General features: G+C 36.6%; 1 protein-coding gene across 3 annotated transcripts in view; it reads left to right on the top strand.

The window, feature by feature from the left end:
• TDRD3 (tudor domain containing 3) overlaps positions 1–23816 on the top strand; it is a 217708-nt gene that overhangs the window by 135222 nt on the left and 58670 nt on the right. For all 3 annotated transcript variants that reach the window (XM_070380218.1, XM_070380216.1, XM_070380217.1), the window contains 3 exons: positions 1934–2074; positions 6152–6308; positions 7076–7201. In XM_070380218.1, the coding sequence (XP_070236319.1) occupies positions 1934–2074; positions 6152–6308; positions 7076–7201 (424 nt within the window). The remainder of the gene's footprint in view (positions 1–1933; positions 2075–6151; positions 6309–7075; positions 7202–23816) is intronic.

Raw genomic sequence — 23816 nt, 5'->3', positions numbered from 1 at the left:
ACAGTTCTTCTGTTTATTCTTGCCACCTCTTCTTAATATTTTCTGCTTCTGTTAGGTCCATACCATTTCTGTCCTTTATTGAGCCCATCTTTGCATGAAATGTCTCCTTGGTATCTCTAATTTTCTTGAAGAGATCTTTAGTCTTTCCCATTCTATTGTTTTCCTCTATTTGTTTGCACTGATCACTGAGGAAGGGTTTCTTATCTCTTCTTTCTATTCTTTGGAACTCTGCATTCAGATGCTTATATCTTTCCTTTTCTCCTTTGCTTTTCACTTCTCTTCTTTTCACAGCTATTTGGAAGGCCTCCCCAGACATCCATTTTGCTTTTTTGTATTTCTTTTCCATGGGGATGGTCTTAATCCCTGTCTCCTGTACAATGTCACGAACCTCAGTCCATAGTTCATCAGGCACTCTATCTATCAGATCTAGGCCCTTAAATCTATTTCTCACTTCCACTGTATAATCATAAGGGATTTGATTTAGGTCGTACCTGAATGGCCTAGTGGTTTTCCCTACTTTCTTCAATTTCAGTCTGAATTTGGCGATAAGGAGTTCATGATCTGAGCCACAGTCAGCTCCTGGTCTTGTTTTTGTTGATTGTATAGAGCTTCTCCATCTTTGGCTGCAAAGAATATAATCAATCTGATTTCGGTGTTGACCATCTGGTGATGTCCATGTGTAGAGTCTTCTCTTGTGTTGTTGGATGAGGGTGTTTGTTATAACCAGTGCATTTTCTTGGCAAAACTCTGTTAGTCTTTGCCCTGCTTCATTCCATATTCCAAGGCCAAATTTGCCTGTTACTCCAGGTGTTTCTTGACTTCCTACTTTTGCATTCCAGTCCCCTATAATGAAAAGGACATCTTTTTTGGGTGTTAGTTCTAAAAGGTCTTGTAGGTCTTCATAGAACCGTTCAACTTCAGCTTCCTCAGCATTACTGTTTGGGGCATAGACTTGGATTACTGTAATATTGAATGGTTCACCTTTGAAATGAACAGAGATCATTCTGTCATTTTTGAGATTGTATCCAAGTACTGCATTTTGGACTCTTTTGTTGACCATGATGGCTACTCCATTTCTTCTGAGGGATTCCTGTCCGCAGTAGTAGATATAATGGTCATCTGAGTTAAATTCACCCATTCCAGTCCTTTTGAATTCGCTGATTCCTAGAATGTCAACATTCACTCTTGCCATCTCTTGTTTGACCACTTGCAGTTTGCCTTGATTCATGGACCTGACATTCCAGGTTCCTATGCAATATTGCTCTTTACAGCATCGGACCTTGCTTCTATCACCAGTCACATCCACAGCTGCTTATTCTTTTTGCTTTGACTCCATCCCTTCATTCTTTCTGAAGTTATTTCTCCACTGATCTCCTGTAGCATATTGGGTACCTACTGATCTGGGGAGTTCCTCTTTCAGTATCCTATCATTTTGCCTTTTCATACTGTTCATGGGGTTTCAAGGCAAGAATACTGAAGTGGTTTGCCATTCCCTTCTCCAGTGGACCACATTCTGTCAGATCTCTCCACCATGACCTTGCTAAAGAAAGCCTTGACATGTAGCTGGACCTGTAACACGCATGTCATGATATCAGTCAAGTATTTTACTGGAATAATTTTTGACATCTCATATCCATAATACTTGGATTATTTTCTATATTGCTGTCTACTTGTTTATTCTAATGATTTTCCTTGAAGATATAAATATTATAATCATATAATTTTTTTAATTCCCTGGACTTGTGGAAAGATGAGATTATGACTAGTAGATGTTTAGAAAGAATTAGTTAACAATTCATTTTTTTCCTGTTAAACATAATTAGGAAACTTAACTATTTCAGTTTTGCCAAGATGTTTTTAGTGATAACTTAGACTTTAGAGCTTTTTAAAATGCTGTTTATTTATATTTATTTTATCTTTCTCTTATCTGAAGACCAAGACATTTGGAGGCGGTGGTGGTGGTGCTAGAAGTAATCTCAACATGAGTGCTGCTGGTAACCGAAATAGGGAAATTTTACAGAAAGAAAAGGCAAACAAATCAGAGGGAAAACATGAAGGTGTCTATAGAGAACTGGTAAGACTGAAGAACCAACCATTAAGTTCGTGTCTTTTTTGCTTTAATAGTCTTGTTTTTAAATTCTCAGAACCACCACTAACTTTTTGAGTATATTATAGACAGTGTTACAAGTATAAGAAGACTTTCACTAAGGATTCCATTAATTCGTGGAAAATTTGGATTATTTGAAAAATAATTACTTAAGTAAAATTTACTTAACTTTCTAATGTGTGAATGATGTCTTTTGAAATGGACTGATAAAAAGTCATCGAATTATACAGAAAACGTTCAATGGAAATGATATTCTAAAAGATGATGCATCAAAAGCATAGTTATCTGCCCTTTCCTCTCCTTTCCCGCATCTTTTCTCAGAATTTATCTGAAGTCATTTTGTTTTGTTCTTTGTGGAAAATATGTTGAAACAGTAAATTTATATTATAGATTCAATTGCAAAATATTACTAGATTTTTAAGATAAATGGGAAGTCAGATGTTGTTGGGTATGCCACAGTGTCTTCAGATATAAGGGAACTGACGAATTCATTTTCCTCTACCTTTCCAGCTTGAATGACCTTGGGTGATTTTGTCTAGAGAGTTCTAAGATTAGCTTAAATAATAGGATTTGTCATCTCATATAACAAGAAATCTGGATCTGGATGGTTATAAAGATTGGCAAATTAAGCAGTATAACAATGTTGGAACTCTGGTAGGCATTGCTCTAGTTTCTTGGCTTTCTTCTCTGGGTTACAGGATTCTCTGTGTGTTAAATCTTCATGCACAAAGTTCAAAGGCAGGAATGAAAGGGGACATTTCTCTGTGTGTGGGTGTTTTATGAGATAAGAAAATAATTTTTGAAATCTCCAGTAAATTCCATCTGTCGTTCATTGACTAGGACTAGGTTATGTATCCGTTCCTAAATCAATCACTAGCTAAGGAGAATGAGTTTATAACAGAGCTAGACTATTGCTTCCTTGAGAACATGACCATCTCATTGTAAAAAAAAAAAAAGTCAGTTTTCAGGTTTGAGTGGATATAACAAGTTGAAAAAGACACTGTTTCTTACTCAAGAAGTGCTTTAACTTGAGTGCATTAAGAACCATTTTTTGGGACTGTCTTGCCATAGAACACTAAAGACCAGCAGTTTCAGATTATTTTGAAGATTAAAAGCATAAGAAGGGAGTGATATCACAAAGATGGCAAAATGGAAAGTTCCAGGAATTGTCTCCTCCATCAAAACAACTATTAAGCTGACAAACGTCTGAAGCAACTATTTTACAACTTTGGAGTCAAGTCAAACTCTTGCGGCATACAGAGTGGTGATGGATAAAGAAAGAGGTTGGTCACTGGCTGATTATGGAGATAATGGAACAAAGACTCCAGTGATCACAGATCATAAAGAATAGAATCCTTACCAAAAAAGTTTGGAACAGTTACTAAACAAACTTATAACTGCAGTCTTCATCAAGAAACAACATCAGTCTCTGAGGAGGAGGGAGAAGTTGATTTCCAAAATTGCCACCAGTACAGTATTCAGAATTTTCAGTTCTCAGCAGAAAATTATAAAGCATACCAAAAAACAGAAAGTATGACCCATTCATAGGAAAAAGAAATTGAAAGAAACTATCCCTGAAGAAACCCAGGCATTGAACTTGTTAAAAAAAAAAGGACCTTAAAATAACTGTCTTAGAAATACAGGTCTGAAGGGAACCATTGACAAAGAGCTCAAAGAAATCAGGAGAACAATATATGGATGATATATGAGGATATATCAATAAAGGTAAATTATAAAAAAAGAAAATAGAATTTCTTGAACTAGAAAGTACGGTAATAGAAATAAAACATTTTCTTAGGTTCAACATCAGACAAGAGCAGGCAGAAGAAAGAATTACTGAGCTTTAATAGAGAGCAATTGAAATTCCCCAGTCTAAGATGAGAAAGAGAGAAGAATGAAGCAAAATAGAGCCTAAGGGATCTATGAGGCACCATCAAATATACCAGGATATACATTACAGGAGTCTCAATTGAAAAGAAAAAGGAATAGGAAAAGTATTTGAGGAACTAATGCCCCCCCCATTACCAAATTTGATGAAATCTACAAATCTCAGAAGCTCAGTGGTCTCCTATAGGATAAATGCAGAGACACACCAAGACACATAATCTAGTTGTTGAAAGGTAGAGACAGGATATCTTGAAAGTGGTGAGAGAGAAGTAACTCATCATATACAAGGGATCCTCAATAAATGGCCAGTTTTTCATTAAAACCTATGAAGGCAAGGAAGCAGTGGGGTGATACATTGAAAGTACTGAAAGAAAAACTCTTCATCTATAATTCTATTCATAAAAACTGTCATTTAAGAATGAAGGAGAATAATCAAAAAGACAGTTTGAAATTCTGATGATCAGGTACCCAGTGCTTTTGCCTGTTGCATGGTTTTCAGTTCTTTAATTTCAGCAATTGAAAAAAAAGACTTGATTTGGGGTGTCAGTGGATAGTTTCTTTAAAATATTTTTGACAATAGATGATTTTATAGGTTGAATCGTGTCCCAACCCCACCTACCCCTAACAAGATAGATTGAAGTCTTGACCACCAGTACCTTAAAGTGTGACTGCCTTTCTTTGGAAATAGAATCTTTACAGAAATACCAAGTTAAAAAGAGGTCATTAGGATGAGCCCTAAGCCAAGATGACACTAATTTAACCTGTATAAAGAGGGGAGATTTAGACACAGAGGCAGACACATACAGAGAAAAGTTGACATGAAGACGCACAGTGAGAAGATGGCTGTGTGACTGGAATGATGCATCTATAAACCAAGGAAAGCCAAGAACTGCCAGTAAACAACACAAACTAGGAGAGGCAAGGAAGGTTTTTTCCTAAAGTTGTCAGGGCATGGACCTGCCAGCACCTTGAATGAGAGTTTGGTTAACTCCCAATCAGGTTAACAAGAAAGGTAGAATAAGTTATACCAAGGTTGGATATGTATTGATTCTTAAGAGTGTTTTTGGTTAAATTCTATCTAAGGGACAGTATTCTTAATTAGATATTTACTTGTGAAATAATTGGGAGAGGGAAAGCCTTTGAAAGGATTTTTTTTTTTTTTTTTACATTTAGATAAGTTTTGAATAAGAAGGGTGGATTATAGTTTTAATGTTCAGACCTTTTTACATTTACTTTAGCATATCTACAGCAGGGATGTCAATTTTCTCTTATGTGTAACTCTGACCTATTAATAGCTATTACTGTGTTTGAAAAGGATTTTGTGTTTGGAATTCATAAAATCAGAGTTTTAAAAAAAAGTCAGAGTTTTAAAAAACAGGTTTTTTTTTTTTTTTTTTTAAAGTCCTTTATCAGTGCCTACGTGGGTATGAGAGTAGATGTGAGCAACATGCATGCTGTCTTAAATACTATCTTAAAGCCTATCCATCTCAACTCATAAAAGTACAAAAGTTAGTTGTGTATTTCTCAGCTGGTTATGGTTTGATAAATGTCTTCATGAGATATGTTTATGGTACTTAAACAGTCCTTTAATTCTACTCAGGTCCAGATTTTTCAAGATATGGGATTCTGACACTTGTAGATTTTTTTAATTTGAGGTATAGGTTGTCAAAGCTTCATAGATAGTATTGCTTATAAATATAAAGCAGAATATTGAAACAATAGAGAGTAGGAAAAAAACCAAGCTACTGAGATGGTACCATTTTGTTAGCTTCTTTTTATACTTTGAATTTTTTAAGAGGTGCTATATAAATTGTATTTCCTTAGGACAGAGAAGTATTAACCATGAAAATTTTTCATTAGGTAGTTTTCACTGCCCATTTTATTTTCAAAAGCTTTATTGTGACATATCATAAAATTTCTTTTTTTGTTTGTTTTGCATTTGTAATGGTGCAAAGAAAATACTCAAGGCACAACCTTGCATATCACAGATCTTTTCTTGAGTGTTGGTATGAAAAAACAGCCAGCAAATAATATATTAATATTACATTTTTCCATAAACATCAGATATAATTTTTAGTTACAAAACAATATATATTTAAAAACTTATACTTCACTTGTTTATTGGCCATCGGCATAACTTTTCTTTGTTGCTTATAGGTTGATGAGAAGGCTCTGAGACACATAACAGAAATGGGCTTTAGTAAAGAAGCATCAAGGCAAGCTCTCATGGATAATGGCAACAACTTAGAAGCAGCACTGAATGTACTTCTTAACAGCAATAAACAGAAACCTGTTACAGGTCCACCTTTGAGAGGTATAATCCATTAATCAATGTGCCAGACAATATTGTTTGCTTTTCAGAGAAATGTATGTTGTTGACAGAAACTGGGTTTTGTTGCTGTGAAGTCTGTAACTTCATTTACCTTTATGGTAAGTGGAGGGAGCACCTATTTTGGAACCACAGAGACATATAGGTTATATTTAGTCTCATAGTCTTCATCTTTATGTAAAATAAAGTAGATCTAATAAAACAAGGTTTTGAGTAATAGAGAAAATATAAAATAACTGGCTCTATTTAATCTATTTCTAGAACTAGGCCACTTTTATAACTGACTAAATAGTCTACAAACACTTAATAATTAACAGGAACATGACTTTTATTTAGTGTTAGTTTTAAATTATTGTATGGTCAAGCATATGTCATTTTTCAAATCCTAATCATATATTCTTTTAAAAAAATAAATAGTCACTATATAGCAGAGATTACCACAACATTGTAAATCAACTGTATTTCAATTTAAAAAAATGTGGTTACCGAAAAATCTTATAAAAATGATTTATTTCCTTCAAACACAATTTACATGAACAAATTTCCAGATAGGCCATTTAGAAGATTAAAGGTGCTAGTTAATATAGTCATTTAAAAACATTTTTGTTATAAAGGATATAGATCCTACAGAAAAATATGAGAAGAAATATGTGTATAAAGTTTTACTTAAGAGGTCTGCTGATAATATTTTAGTGTATATTCTCCTTTTGTTTTTGCATGTATAATGTATGCATCTTACTTTACTTCTTCAGGTAAAGGGAAAGGCAGGGGGCGAATAAGATCTGAAGATCAAGAAGAACTAGGAAATGCAAGGCCATCAGCACCAAGCACATTATTTGACTTCTTAGAGTCTAAAATGGGGACTTTGAGTGTGGAAGGTAGGCTAAACTTAAAGTAGATTTTTGTTTAAAGCACCAAACTTTATTTGGAATTATGCAAGAAAGTATAATATACTGACAATATAAACATATATTCTGAATTTTGTAAATTTATTTAATCACAAATTTCCTGTTTGACAAAAGCACAGAATAAAATTTTAATTGTTGTATTCTGAAAACATTGAAGCTTATTTTGCCCTTTAACTGAATGATAGACAATATCATCAAATTCTTTATCCCAGTTTACTGACTGACAAGATTAGCTATGAAAACATTGTTATGTTGGAGAAATTATTAATATTATTATTATGTAATTACATATGACTTTTTGGGTTCTGAAATTAGTCTCTTTTTTCTCTATATATTAACACACTGTATGAAAATGTGTGGTTGGGGTTAGGATTAAATGAGCACAGTGAGTGAGTATGTTCTCACATTGTGGTATATTTCTTAGTGTGATATATTTTAGTGATTAACATAATACTGGAAGAGATATAATTATGTTAAATGTTTATTTTTAAGCATGGAATATGATAAAGATTTACTAGAATTAAAAGATTTTAATATATGATTCCAAAGATTTGGGGAAAGTATTTTTAGGGTTAATTTTCTCTTTCAGATATATTTTGAATTAAATTTAAGCTCAAAGATAAAATGCTTTTATAATAAATTTTGAATGTACAAATTTCATGAAAATGGAATCTCTCATTAGGGTACAAAGAAAAGATAATGCATTGTTTGAAAAACAAATGTTGGATGTAGAATGTAGATGATTTGTAAGTAGACACGTGAGATCAATATTTGCTTTTTTCTTTTTGCTTGTTTTTTAAAGCATGATGAACTCATTTTCTAATACTATTTCACAAAATACCAAAAGTTTAATAGCTTAAAACATTGCAAATATATTAGCTCATAGTTTCAATGGTCCAGGAGTGTAAGTGTAGCTTAGTTGAAATCTCTGATCAATGTCTCACATACTGAAATTAAGATTTTAGCTGAGCCTATGATCTTGTCTGAGGTTTGCAGTCCTTTTACAGGCTCATGATAGTTAGCAAAATTCACTTAATTGTGGATATAGGATTGACATACATTGCTTTCTCATTTAATATTTCCTGGGTAGTGCTTTCACCTCCTAGAGATCCTCAGGTCCTTGCCACTTGACCCCATCTCTAGCAGTTCACATGTTTGTGTCTACAAGGTTAGCAGGAGAACCTCTATCGCTTTTTAAAATCTCTCTGACTTATAGATATTTTTGTCCCAACCTCCCTTTATACTATCCCAATCAGAGCTTCTTTGATTTCCTTTTATCCTTCTCTTTCCCTACTTTCCTTGTAGCTCAGTCAGTAAAGAATCTGCCTGCAGTGCAGGAGACCCAGGTTCAATCCCTGGGTAGGGAAGATCCCCTGGAGAAGGAAATGGCAACCCACTCCAGTATTCTTGCCTGGGAAATCTCATGGACAGAGGAGCCTGGTGGGCTGTAGTCCATGGGGTTACAAAGAGTCGGGCACGACTGAGCAACTAACACTTTCTACACTTATTTGCTTTTGACTCCTAGAGTCTCTTCTAATTTATAATGAAGTTGAGACTGAGAATAGCAATTCTACTGTGATCTGTGTGTCTGTCATCCTTCAGTTCTCACAGAGTACATCCTATACCAACAAAATTTAGTAATATAAGTATTCCACTTGGAAAAAGGTATTAAAGTTAATTAAGATATATGAGATGAATAATACACTCAAAACCGAGTATCAGTGTTAGACTTATTTCTGAGGGGACAGATATTTATGAACACATGTTATTATTGGATATTGTTATAGTAGACTCTTTTGTATTTGCTTTGTTGTTATTAACATGTTACAGAGGAATGTGGAATGTGAGAAAGAAATGGACATTATAATGGTATTTCACACCCTTGATTTTCACAATGAATATAACCTGTGACCTTCATAAATCCCCAAATTCAAAAATTAGATATTTCCAATATTTGTACAGACTCTAAAATTTTATCAAAGTTCACACTTTGCATTGATCATCCTAATGCTGGAAATTACCCCCTCCAACTTACATTAGAGTTGTCTGTCCTACTTGATAACCACTATTCTCAGTGAAGCAAATTTTTATTCTTTCCTAGAATATTGTGTGGAGAGGCCGGCTAACCAAAATGAGACATGGACAGAGGTTTCCTAGAGTGGGTGGCATTTAGACAGGTTAAAGAGGGAGTATTGAGGGAAGGGTATACCAAATGTAGGGAACTCTGAATGTTCAGGCTTGGAGGCATCAAGAACATTAGTTCCATCGAAGGATAGATGGAAACAGAAGGCTACAGAAGGAAGTGGTAGGCTGGATACAGATCAGGAGGATTTTGTCCTAAAATATTTTTTTTAATTTATTTTTAATTGGAGGATAATTGCTTTACAATATTCTGTTGGTTTCCACCATATCAAATCCCTTACATTTATACAGTGGAAGTGACAAATAGATTCAAAGGATTAGATCTAATAGACAGAGTACCTGAAGAACTATGGATGGAGGTTCATGACATTGTATAGGAGGCAGTGATCAAGACCATCCCCAAGAAAAAGAAATGCAAAAAGGCAAAATGATTGTCTGAGGAGGCCTTAAAAATAAATGAGAAAAGAAGAGAAGCTAAAGGCAAAGGAGAAAAGGAAAGACATACCCATTTAAATACAGAATTCCAAAGAATAGCCAGGAAAGAAAAGAAAACCTTCCTCAGTGATCAATGCAAAAAAATAGAGGAAAGCAATAGAATGGGAAAGACTAGAGATCTCTTCAAAAAAATTAGAGATACCAAAAGAACATTGCATGCAAAGAAGGGCACAATAAAGGACAGAAATGGTATGGACCTAACAGAAACAGAAGATATTAAGAACAGGTAGCAAGAATACAGAAGAACTATACAAAAAAGAAGTTCATGACCCAGATAACCACGATGGCGTGATCACTCACCTGCTGCTGCTGCTGCTGCTAAGTCGCTTCAGTTGTGTTCGACTCTGTGTGACCCCATAGACGGCAGCCCACCAGGCTCTGCCGTCCCTGGGATTCTCCAGGCAAGAACACTGGAGTGGGTTGCCATTTCCTTCTCCAATGCATGAAAGTGAAAAGTGAAAGTGAGGTCACTCAGTTGTGTCCGACTCTTCGCGACCCCATGGACTACAGCCTACCAGGCTCCTCCGTCCATGGGATTTTCCAGGCAAGAGTACTGTAGTGGGGTGCCATTGCCTCTAGAGCCAGACATTATGGAATGCGAAGTCAAGTGGGCCTTAGGAAGCACCACTACGAACAAAGCTAGTGGAGGTGATGGAATTCCATTTGAGCTATTTCAAATCCTAAAAGATGATGCTGTGAAAGTGTTGCACTCAATATGCCAGCAAATTTGGAAAACTCAGCAGTGGCCACAGGACTGGAAAAGGTCAGTTTTCATTCCAACCCCAAAGAAAGGCAATGCCAAAGAATGCTCAAACTACTGCACAATTACACTCATCTCACATGCTAGTAAAGTAATGCTCAAAATTCTCCAAGCCAGGCTTCAACAGTACATGAACCATGAACTTCCAGAGGTTCAAGCTAGATATAGAAAAGGCAGAGGAACCAGAGATCAAATTACCAATGTCTGTTGGATCATTGAAAAAGCAAGAGACTTTCAGAAAAAACATGTGCTTTATTGACTATGCTAAAGCCTTTGACTGTGTGGATCACAACAAACTGTGGAAAGTTCTTAAAGAAATAGGAATACCAGACCACCTGATCTGCCTCCTGAGAAACCTGTATCAAGGTCAAGAAGCAACAGTTAGAACCAGACAGGGAATAGTGGAGTGGTTCCAAATTGGGAAAGGGGTACATCAAGGCTGTATATTGTCACCCTGCTCGTTTAACTTACATGCAGAGTACATCATGAGAAATGCCAGGCTGGGTGAATAACAAGCTGGAATCAAGATTGCCGGGAGAAATATCAATAACCTCTGACATGCAGATGACACCACCTTTGTGGCAGAAAGTGAAGAAGAACTGAAGAGCTTCTTGATGAAAGTGAAAGAGGAGAATGAAAAAGCTGGCTTAAAACTCAACATTTAAAAAACAAAGATCATGGCATCTGGTCCCATCACTTCATGGAAATAGATGGGGAAAATGAAAACAGTGAGAGACTTTATTTTCTAGGGCTCCAGAATCACTGTGGATGGTGACTGCAACCATGATATTAAAGATACTTGCTCCTTGGAGGAAAAGCTATGACAGACCTAAACAGCATATTAAAAAGCAGAGACATCAATTTGCTGACAAAGTCCAGTCTAGTCAAAACTATGGTTTTTCCAGTAGTCATGTACAGATGCGAAGTTTGGACCATAAACAAGACTGAGCGATGAAGAATTGATGCTTTCTAACTGTGGTGCTGGAGGAGACTTTCGAGAGTCCTTTGGACTGCAAGGAGATGAAACCAGTTAATCTTAAAGAAAATCAACCCTCAATATTCCTTGTAAGGACTGCTGCTAATGCTGCAGCTCCACTACTGAAAGGTTGTTGCTGAGCTATTAAAGACTCCGGGATTCTTGGCCTCTGGAGGAGAGGAATTCAATCCAGGGTCAGAGACAAGGCTTGCCCCCTCAGAACTTTTGTTGTAATAAAGTTTTATTTAGGTGTAGAAGAGATAGAGAAAGCTTCTGACATAGACATCCAAAGAGGGCAGAAAGAGTGGTGCCCTGCTAGCCTTTAACAGTATGTTTTATACCTATCAGCAAGCTGCTAACTAGAGAAAGGAGATGTTTCAAAACTCTGAGTGGCGTCAGGCCCCTCACCTACAAGGTGCGTTTTGAGATAACATTGGCATCAGGTGAGTCATCCCGGGCCATAAAACAATTGACATGAATCTTAAAGAAAGGCAGGTTTCCAAGTAAATATATAGTTTCATTAACATAGATTAGGAGAACAGAGTATGAGTAAAAGATACTGGTTTGTTGAGCCCTTATGGGTTCTGAGTCTTAAGCAGAACTGATGTGAAGACAGACAGAGTATAGGGTAAATACATAGTTCATTAACATAGCTTAAGAAAAACATTTCCATAAGAAAAACACATTGGTTAGCTCAAGGTTTGAGAAAAGTTAAGTTCAGGTGGAACTGGGTGTCGTCCTGGCAAGACAGAATTTTAAGAGAAACCCTCTTTTAAATTTGTATAGACAAGGGAAAAAAAATCTGACACTTGTAGCTTGTTTCCTCCTGCCTCTTAAAAGAGAGATAAAAAAAAAGTCTAACACTTGCAGCCTATTTCCTCCATTTGGAGACCCCTGGCTTTCCTGCCTGTTACCCTCTCACTACTTCAGGCACCTGATGCAAAGAGCTGGCTCATTTGAAAAGACCCTGGGAAAGATTGAAGGCAGGAGGGAAAGTGGGCAATAGTGGATGAGTTGTTTGGATGACATCATTGACTCAGTGGATGTGAATTTGAGCAAACTCTGGGAGATAGTGAAGGACAGGGAAGCCTGGCGTGCTGCAGTCCATGGGTTTACAAAGAGTTGGATATGACCAAGTGACTGAACAACAGCAATACAGTATTTGTTTTTCTGACTTCCCTCTATACCACACTCTAGGTTCATCTACCTTGCTAGAACTGAATCAAATGTGTTCATTTCTATGGCTGAGTAAAATTCCATCGTATGTTATGTACCACAACCTCCTTATCCTTTCATCTTTCAATGAACATCTAGGACATGCTTGCATATCCTAGTTATACAGCCACTATTTGGAACCATATGAAGATTCCTTAAAAAGCTATTAGTAGGAATAAAACTTTCATGGAACCCAATAATCCTACTACTGAGACAACCATAATTGAAAAATACACATGTACCCCAATGTTCATTGCAGTACTATTTCTAGTTGATAAAAGAAGTTTTTGTTTTATCCAAATGCCAATATAGAGCCCATGAGAGTAGCAAGTTTGGTGCTTTCAGAAAAATAATTTGTCCATTGGCAAGGTGGAAAATGGGATTGAGACTGAAGTGAGGCTACAATTGAATGCATTGTAAGAAATTATTCATTTTCAATAGAATTTTATTTGTACCTGGTCTGTGATAAGTGGTAGGGATACAACATTTATTAAATGTTTCAAATTTAGAAAATTCAGGGAAATAAATGGATTATGTAGCTCTTACCCCAGATAAACTTACTGTTAGTTTGTGAGACCGAAGAAGTCCCAAACATAAAACATCACAGGAATACTTATTACTAAGAATATTATTATTTATGTAGTCTAACTGATGTCCTTTTTATCATCTATTTAGTGTAAGCAACACTGAACAAAATACAAAGTCTTAGCAGGAGGTATTCTGAATACAATAATCATATATGATCTGGCATTTTTGTAATCCATAATAACATTATAGTCTTTATTTCAAAGATTTGTTTCCAAAATAAAACTAACTAGTTGTTTTGAATGGCTGAGAAATCCTTGAAACAGACAAACTTGAAAATACAGCTTGGTTTGTTGTTTCAGTGTTTTAAATGTTGGACCGGAGAAACCTACCCTTTCTGTAGATGCTCTTCTCCCCATAAATTCTTTCTTTGGTGATGTTGACAACATATCAGAGGAGATTGATGATAATGCACATGAGCACAAACAGCTGAACAATAAATTGATACATAAATGGACTAAGGATTCTCATACTTGTAGATGTCTCATGCAGGCATACCTGGAAGATATTTCTGGTTTGGTTCCAGACCACCACAATAAAGTGAATATCGCAGTAAAACAAGTCACACAAAATTCTTTGGTTTCTCAATACATTTCAAAGTTATGCTTATCCTATACTACAGTCTGTTAAGTGTGCAATAGTATTATGTCTGGAAAAGTACATACTTTTATTAAAAATGCTTAATTGTTAAATATGAGCCTTCAGCAAGTCATAGTGTAACATTAAAGATCACAGATCACACATCACTATAACAAATATAATACTAATGAAAAACATTGAAATAGTGCCTGAATTTACAAAGTGTGACACAGAGAATTTTGTTGTTCTGTCACTCAGTTCAGTTCAGTTCAGTTCAGTCGCTCAGTCATGTGCGACTCTTTGCGACCCCATGAATCGCAGAACACCAGGCCTCCCTGTCCATCACCAACTCCCGGAGTTCACTCAAACTCATGTCCATCAAGTCAGTGATGCCATCCAGCCATTTCATCCTCTGTCGTCCCCTTTTCCTCCTGCCCCCAATACCTCCCAGCATCAGGGTCTTTTCCAATGAGTCAACTCTTTGCATGAAGTGCCCAAAGTACTGGAGTTCCAGCATTAGCATCATTTCTTCCAAAGAAATCCCAGGGCTGATCTCGTTCAGAATGGACTGGTTGGATCTCCTTGCAGTCCAAGGGACTCTCAAGAGTCTTCTCCAACACCACAGTTCAAAAGCATCAATTCTTTAGCGCTCAGCTTTCTTCACAGTCCAACTCTCACATCCATACATGACCACTGGAAAAACGATAGCCTTGACTAGACGGACCTTTGTTGGCAAAGTAATGTCTCTGCTTTTGAATATGCTATCTAGGTTGGTCATAACTTTTCTTCCAAGGAGTAAGTGTCTTTTAATTTCATGGCTGCAGTCACCATCTGCAGTGACTTTGGAGCCCCCCAAAATAAAGTCTGACGCTGTTTCCATTGTTTCCCCATCTATTTCCCATGAAGTGATGGGACCAGATGCCATGATCTTCGTTTTCTGAATGTTGAGCTTTAAGCCAACTTTTTCACTCTCCTCTTTCACCTGTATCAAGAGGCTTTTTAGTTCCTCTTCACTTTCTGCCATAAGGATGGTGTCATCTGCATATCTGAGGTTATTGATATTTCTCCCAGCAATCTTGATTCCAGCTTGTGTTTCTTCCACCCCAGCATTTCTCATGATGTACTCTACATATAAGTTAAATAAGCAGGGTGAGAATATACAGCCTTGTACTCCTTTTCCTATTTGGAACCAGTCTGTTGTTCCATGTCCAGTTCTAACTGTTGCTTCCTGACCTGCATATAGGTTTCTCAAGAGCCAGGTCAGGTGGTCTGGTATTCCCATCTCTTGAAGAATTTTCCACAGTTTATTGTGATCCACACAGTCAAAGGCCTTGGCATAGTCAATAAAGCAGAAATAGATGTTTTTCTGGAACTCTCTTGTCATGTCCAACTCTTTTTGACTCTATAGACTGTGGCACCCCAGGCTTCCCTATCCTTCACTATCTCCCAGAGTTTGCTCAAACTCATGTCCATTGAGTTCATGGTGCGATCTAACCTTCCCATCCTCTGTTGCCCACTTCTCTTCCTGCCCTCAGTCTTTCCCAGGGTCTTTTCTAATGAGTCGGCTCTTTGTATCAGGTGGCCAAAGAATTGGAGCTTCAGCTTCACCTCAATTCTTCCAATGAATATTCAGGGTTGGTTTCCTTTAGGATTGACTGGTTTGATCTCTTTACAGTCCAAGGGACTCTCAAGAGTCTTCTCCAACACTGCAGTTCAAAAGCATCAGTTCTTTTTGGCAGTCAGCCTTCTTTGTCGTCTAACTCTCACAGCCGTATATGACTACCAGAAAAACCACAGCTTTGAGTATACAGACCTTTGTCAACACAGAAAATGGAAGAAAGCAAATGCTGGTACCAGTGCAGTTCATTTCAGTTGCTCAGTCGTGTCCGACTCCTTGCGACCCCATGAATTGCAGCCAGGCCTCCGTGTCCACCACCAACTCCCAGAGTTCACTCAAACTCATGTCCATCCAGTCGGTGATGCCATCCAGCCATCTCATCCTCTGTTGTCCCCTTCTCCTCCTGCCCTCCATCCCTCCCAGCATCAGAGTCTTTTCCAATGAGTCAACTCTTCTCATGAGGTGGCCAAAGTATTGGAGTTTCAGCTTCAGCATCAGTCCTTCCAAAGAACACCCAGGCCTGATCTTCATTAGAATGGACTGGTTGGATCTCCTTGCAGTCCATGGGACTCTCAAGGGTCTTCTCCAACACTGCTGGTACCAGTAGGCTTGCTCAGTGCAGAGTTGCCACAAACCTTCAGTTCTTCTTTAAAAAATGAAAAATCTGCAAAGTGCAGTAAAAAAAAAGTATGCCTGTATTCTCTTGGCTGTCTTCACATAATCCCGTCACAATAAAGGTGACAGGATTAATATGTGGGGTCATCCTCAGGTCTCCTTCAGAGATCTTTCTGTTACTCCTTCTCTTGTTAACCCTTATACTGTTCCTATGTTCCTGGAGGAATTGAGGCTCATAATAAAGCAAACAGTTGAAGCAAACTACTGAATTGTTTTTCTGTTTATTTTATGATTTCATATTTCTTTTTAACTGAAGTAAAGCTCAGAATAAATTTTTACTTTTGTAAAATTGAATCTCCACTTTGGGTTTCCTTCAAAATTTGTCATTGTTCCATAAATCTTATATTGCAAAATCAACTCTTCATGATGGGAAACTCTTCACCTAAGAAAAATGTAGAAAGCTTTTCAGGATAGAGTCTCCACAAATTTTATTGGTTAAATGCCTTATGGAAGGCTAATGGGAAGAATTATGGGCTTTTAATTTTATTCACATTCTTATCATCAGTATCATTATCTGGGTCTGTTACAGAACCAAGTTGATTATAAGTAATCATGATTCAGTGATGTGTATGTTTGTTTGTTTGTCTGTTTTTGATGTTTATTTCTAACTTAGTTAAGTCACCAAACCTCTCCTGCGTCTGTGTTTTGTGTCATTTACGCTCTCTGAGAATTTTATTTAGGTTGGGCATCCCTGGAAGCTGTGTTTAATTTAATAAGCCCAGGCCTGGATGCACTTGTTATGTCGTATCAAATTCTGTGTAATATGTTAGGTTTTTTGGGAAAAAATAATACATCCTCTAAGAATGTGTTTTTGACAGATTTAATGCAGGTAAGTAACACATTTGCTTTCACATTGTATTATATAATTTTCTTTAAAAGAATAAAACTATCATTCCTTTATTCTGATTTTTAAAAACTCCCACCAGATGTACAGTTATGCATTGGCGATGATGTGAGTTTGGTTCAAGCCACTAGAATAAAGCAAGTCACATTTTTTTTTCTTAATTCCTAGGGCATGTAAAAGTTATGTGTACCTTATACAGTAGTCTATTAAGTATGCAATCAGTTCAGTTCAGTCGCTTAGTCGTGTCCAACTCTTTTCGACCCTGTGAACCACAGCACCCCAGGCCTTCCTGTCCATCACCAACTCCTGGAGTCTACCCAAACCTGTGTCGATCGAGTCGGTGATGCCATCCAACTATTTCATCCTCTGTCATCCCCTTCTCTTTTCTAATGAGGGTCTTTTCTAATGAGTCAGCTCTTTGCATCAGGTGGCCAAATTATTGGAGTTTCAGCCTCAACATCAGTCCTTCCAATGAACACCCAGGACTGGTCTCCTTTAGGGTGGACTGGTTGGATCTCCTTGCAGTCCAAGGGACTGTCAAGAGCAAGAGAGTTCCAGAAAAACATCAATTTCTGCTTTATTGACTATGCCAAAGCCTTTGACTGTGCGGATCACAATAAACTGGAAAATTCTGAAAGAGACGGGAATACCAGACCACCTGACCTGCCTCGTGAGAAACCTGTATGCAAGTCAGGAAGGAACAGTGAGAACTGGATGTGGAACAACAGACTGGTTCCAAATAGGAAAAGGAGTATGTCAAGGTTGGATATTGTCACCCTGCTTATTTAACTTATATGTAGAGTACATCATGAGAAATGGTGGGCTGGAGGAAGCACAAGCTGGAATCAAGATTGCTGGGAGAAATATCAAGAACCTCAGATATGCAGATGACACCACCCTTATGGCATAAAGTGAAGAAGAACTAAAGAGCCTCTTGATGAAAGTGAAAGAGGAGAGTGAAAAAGTCGGCTTAAACCTCAACATTTAGAAAACTAAGCTCATGGCATCTGGTCCCATCACTTCATGGCAAATAGATGGGGAAAGAGTGGAAACAATGGCTGACTTTATTTTTCTGGGCTCCAAAATCACTGCAGATGGTGACTGAAGCCATTATGACCAACCTAGACAGCATATTAAAAAGCAGAATCATTACTTTCCTAACAAAGGTCTGTCTATCAAGGCTATAGTTTTTCCAGTGATCGTGTATGGATGTGAGAGAAGTATGCAATAACACTGTCTAAAAAACAATGTATATACCTACCTTAATTAAAAATTGCCTTATTACTCAAAAGCGCTAAGCATCATCTATCAATTGAGAGTTGTCACAGATCTTTAATTGTAATAAATGCATATTGGCAAAGTACAAGGAAGCAAAATGCAATAGAATTAGTAGTGCCTGTAGCTGTTCATCACATGTACTTTTCCTAGAGATTTTCCCCTATCAACTTTTTTGTTGTGCCTTTTGAGTCAAATGTAATTCTACCTGACATTATTGTCAATATTATGAAAAAAATGAGGTTAGATTACACTGTTATATGAGAGTAATCACTAAAGTGTCTGTGACCTCTAGCAGTTTGATACCAAGTTGGTAATATTAAGTTGATCAATTTGTGATAGGCTTGAATTCAGAAAGGCTTTTATATATAGGCTTTAAAATTTTTTTTGGTTTTTGTAGACTAGATATAGTCCTGGCCAGATTATCAGGCCAGCTGTCAACTTTACATACCTTAAGTTTATCAATAAATTACTTCAGTAATATGTAATTACCATTTAAAACAATGCCCACTGAAAATATGGGCACTAGAAATATATATTTTAAGTGTCAGCTTGGGACAGAAAAAGTAGGTATTATTCTTTCTGTTATCATGGAAGATATCTAGGTTGGCCAGAAATAGAGGGAAGGGATGCCTTAATATAATACTTTACTGTTTTAACTTTCTACATCTTAAATAAAACCAAATAAAGCTTAATTTTTCTGAATAAGCAACAAGGGACATTGTGAGAAAAGTGGACAGGGTAACCTTCTTAAATTTATACTCCTCTGTTTCCTTGTTTATGTAGCTTATTTTGCAAGTTAAATATGTGTTACAAGTTTTATTTGTGTTTCTCCATATTTTTTGTCAAGAAGCATAATTATCTGAGTCTCAGTCCTTTAGGCTTATTGGTATAATTTGAGAAGTTGCATCTACTTTCAAGCTTACCTTTCTACTTTCAAGCTTGCCGCCTTGTTACTTTCTTATGAGTTACTGAAGGCAGTAAGAAGCAACCAGCACCTTTCATCTCTCTGGCATTTTCATACCAAGTTCTCTGAATCCTTGGCCTCATTAGTTAGGTGCTCCAGTTCGAAGACAATAGACTGTAGTTTAGCCATTCAATGAGGAGTGAGTGCCAACTTCTTTTAGGGGATACAATGACTTTCACTACCCTGTACCCTTCCTTTGCTAAACACATTTTACATTTTAGGTTCTGTCACTGTATCACTCTTTTTCCTGGCACTGATTTCTAAGTTGGGGCTTCCTAGGTGGCTCCAGTACTCTTGCCTGGAAAATCCCATGGATGGAGGAGCCTGGTAGGCTGCAGTTCATGGGGTCTCTAAGAGTCAGACAAGACTGAGCGATTTCACTTTCACGTTTCACTTTCATGCACTGGAGAAGGACATGGCAACCCACTCCAGTGTTCTTGCCTGGAGAATCCCAGGGACGGAGGAGCCTAGTGAGTTGCCATCTATGGGGTTCTACAGAGTCGGACACAACTGAAGCAACTTAGCAGCAGCAGCAGCAGCAGGTGGCTCAATGGTAAAGAATCCACCTGCTAATGCAGGAGACGTGGGTTTGATCCCTAGGTCAGGAAGAACCACTGGAGAAGGAAATGACAACCCACTCCAGTATTCTTGCCTGGAAAATTCCATGGACAGAGAAGCCTGGCAGGCTACAGTCCTACAGTCTATGGAGTCGCAAAAGTGTCGGACATGACTTAGTGTCTAAACAGTTTCTAAGCTAGTTTGCTTTAAGCTGTGAGCCACAGAAATCCAAATAAGTAAAAAGGTAATATATTGGCTCATATAACTGGAAAGTCTTTCTCTGTCTTTGAATTTTGTGTTGACAGATTATGTCATGTGGTAGCAAAGATTGGACCATGAAGCACCAAGTATAGCCTATGGCCAACATATATAAGGGTGTATAAGGGGGCATAATGACATGTATAGATACACAGGTAAAAAAGCTCATCTTAATTTTGCAAGCACATGTTTTTTATTTTTGGAAAAAGATAAAAAGCTTTCATCATATAATTATTGATTCACGAAGCTCAACTGAGTTTCACTGGTGATTTTGGCATTGGTGTGTATGAAGTGGCTGGAACAGGAGTACAGAGAAACTTGGCTAAAAGAGCACTACAGTTGTTGGTGTCAAATCTCCATTCATAATATGAAAAGGTAATTAAAAAAATATTTCTCAGAAACAATCAAATGGTCCTTATAACTGGGAGATCTGGCAGAAACAGACCTTCTGTCTTCTAATGTCTGTATCTGCCACCTTCTTAGGAGAGCTAAGACATCTTAATTGATTCTGGATTATATATAAAAGGAGGGAGTAGTTCCCATCACTCAAAGCAGAGTTCTGTTACCAAAATAAGAGGAGAATTGAAAAGATGCTGCGGCAGATATGTACAACTGATTCTACCACTAACTTAACTGACAGCTCTTCTATTTGCTAGTGGTATGTCTTTGGGCAAGTTATATAATCTCCCAAATCTTTCTTTCTTTATTGGGAGATGGGAAAACAGTAGTACTGCATAAGTTTGCAGTTACTGGGAAGGTCAAGTTCATTGTGCATGCCAAATGCTAAGCGTGGTGTTTGGCACACAGGCCTCCACATAACGGTCGCTGTGCCACACCACTACCACAGTCAGCAGCATTGTCATCAGTTTTTAAAATTTATTAATTTTTTAAATGAAGAGTAATTGCTTTAGAGAATTTTGTTGTTTTCTGTCAAACCTCAACACATTATCGTCATTTTAATTAACAGTAGTAGCAACAGCATCCTCCACTCACTGTCTCTTCATCTCTTCCCTTTTCCTACTTTGCGCCCTCATCAGTTCTCTACTGACTCTTTGCAGAACTTTATCATCTCATCTTCTGTATAGCAAACAGTGATCTTTCAGAACATAAATTTGGTCCCATTACCCTCTTGCTTAAAATACTCCAATGACTCTTCTTATTGACAGAATAAAATTCAGACTATAATACATATACTGTTTTTGTGCAGTTCCAGTTCTTTATTTTCTGTGGATTTTGTGAGAATTTATCTTAGCATTTATCTTGGTTAATGTAATGCATAATTTCAAATTCTACATAATATTCAGATATAAGTAGATAGTAGCAGATATTAATGGATGATGGTTAATGCATATGAAGTTTCAGGCTTCTAATGGTTGGTAGGTGTCTTTTTGTTTTATTTTCATTTAACCAAGTTTCAAGTCAGTTTAAATAGTTTGACTTAATAGATTTATAGCTTGAATTTTGATGACTTAACAGTAGGGATACAGGAAGGAAATGTGATAGAATGATAATAGTTGAAAAGTCAGGAAACTAGGTCATGAAGAGAGAGAGAATATATTTGTGTTAGGCTGGATGTTCTTGTACAGGATTTCCTCAAGAAACAATCGCCCATATTATGTATGTTTACATCTAATTACATCAAACAACATTCCTCCTCATTTCCCTGTGCAATTGATTGATTAAAATTGATGGTGGAATGCTTCCTTGGAAGCCAGGAATGAAGGGTTGCTATGTGAATAGTCATAAGCTGTTAGCAAAATGTGTCATTTTCCACACACTACTTTTCACTTTCTCTCTGACCCTAGCCACCAGTATGACTTTCCCAGTCCTTGACTTTTTCTGATAGTGCTTTACTGTTAACTTGAATTAATTGTTTCTACAGTGAATACTCTATACCCATGATCCTGTAGTCTGTAGTTCTTGTGTCTGATCTCATATAACTACAGATAAGTTTTACTCAGAAGGTCTTTTAGCAGTTTGTCAAAGCCTCAACATTTGTTACTGCATTTTAGACAAGTGACAGTCAACAGTTGATTGAAAATTAACTAGAACCAATAACTGGAACAAAACTCCTGGTCATTAGTTAGAGTTCTTTGAAATGCTCTGGTCTCTATTGTCATCTGACATTATGGTCCCTAGATTTGCAAGCATTCTGATAGCATAGCATCTGACATTATCCTTTTGTCAGGGCAGGAAACCAGGAAGTTTAAGGTGTTAGATAAATACCAGGTGGGAAGTGAAAATAGTCCACAGTGCTGCACAGGTAATATCCTGCTTATTAAAGTAAAGTTAGTAGTTATTTGAATTTAATAATTAATAGTATATAGAAATTTACATATGGATTTAGGGATAACTTCAGTGAAAATTTTTAAAGATAATACATAGAAAGTTGGTGAAAATTGGCTTACCATAAATTTGAAATACATTTTATGTTAAGTTTTTTAAAAATCAAGGAGATACACTAAACAGGCAATTGAAGTTAGAGATCAAATGGAGATGGAAGAGCCAATGAAAGAAGCTGAGAAAACAGCTGCCAAAAAAGCAGGAGGAGTAGAAGCAGAGAGGATGTGAAGTGTCCGTTGGTTTACACGGCATTAGTAGTGCTTGTGCTGGTGAATGTTTAACAGCTGACCCTGGAGAAGAGGAGTGATGCTCTACTTTTTAACTTTTTCTGATTTCTGTGGTATAAATATTCCACTATGGCTAATTTCAAATTATTAGCAGCTACTTTCAAGTTAATTTCAGTTTGCAACCAGATTGCAGATTTTCTGAAAATTTAATAATCAGTTTTTATGCAGTATTCAGACTGGCTCCAACACATCACTGATTGGAGATCTTGGCAAAAATAATGTCAGCGAAGTAGTGGGGTTAGAAGAAAGCTGAAGGATGTCCTATAGATAAATGATCTATGGACATTAAAATGATTATTTTGAAGAAAGTGGTAAGAAATAACATATTTAATATAGCATGAAAAAGTTATACTTTAAGCTTGGAATGATGAGCAATATCTCTTCCTATCACATAATATTTTTAAAAGACTACATTTTATTTTTTATTATATGGAGAACATTATCATTTAATAACCACTTGTGTTTATATGTACCTGCTAAGAATGAGATATACTTCTTTTTTTAACCTTTGTTATCGAAGTCAGGATACATACAGAATAAATTTATAGAGGAAGTAATTTTTTACAAGAGGAAACAAAGCATATAAATTTTGAGCTGATAGATAAACTTTTATAGCCAGAGAGTTTTGTCATTACAGAATATCTAAAGACATTTTAGATATTTAGAATATCTAAAGGTATTTAGATAAAAATATGTAAAGATATTTTACACAAAAGCCGTTATTGGTATAATTGGGAAAATTAGTTGAAATTTTTGATGTGAAAAAAATGTAATCTGGTCTGTATATAGACATAGAAATATTAGGAAATGTTATGCTTCTGTTTTAATGTGAATTCATGTACTGATCAGTTAATACTATCTTTTTGTAACAAATATCTTTGATGATTTATTTTTATTTTGCTTTATTTGTTGAAAGATTACTCAGCAGTAATTTTAACTACTCTACTTGAATTAATATATATGTTATTTGGTAATCTGTTTTACCATGGTACTACAGAGAAGGCAATG

The sequence above is a fragment of the Bos mutus genome, chromosome 12 (assembly GCF_027580195.1).
Source record: "Bos mutus isolate GX-2022 chromosome 12, NWIPB_WYAK_1.1, whole genome shotgun sequence".
In the NCBI taxonomy this organism is placed as follows: Eukaryota; Metazoa; Chordata; class Mammalia; order Artiodactyla; family Bovidae; genus Bos; species Bos mutus.
This window is presented reverse-complemented; position numbering and strand designations above follow the sequence as displayed.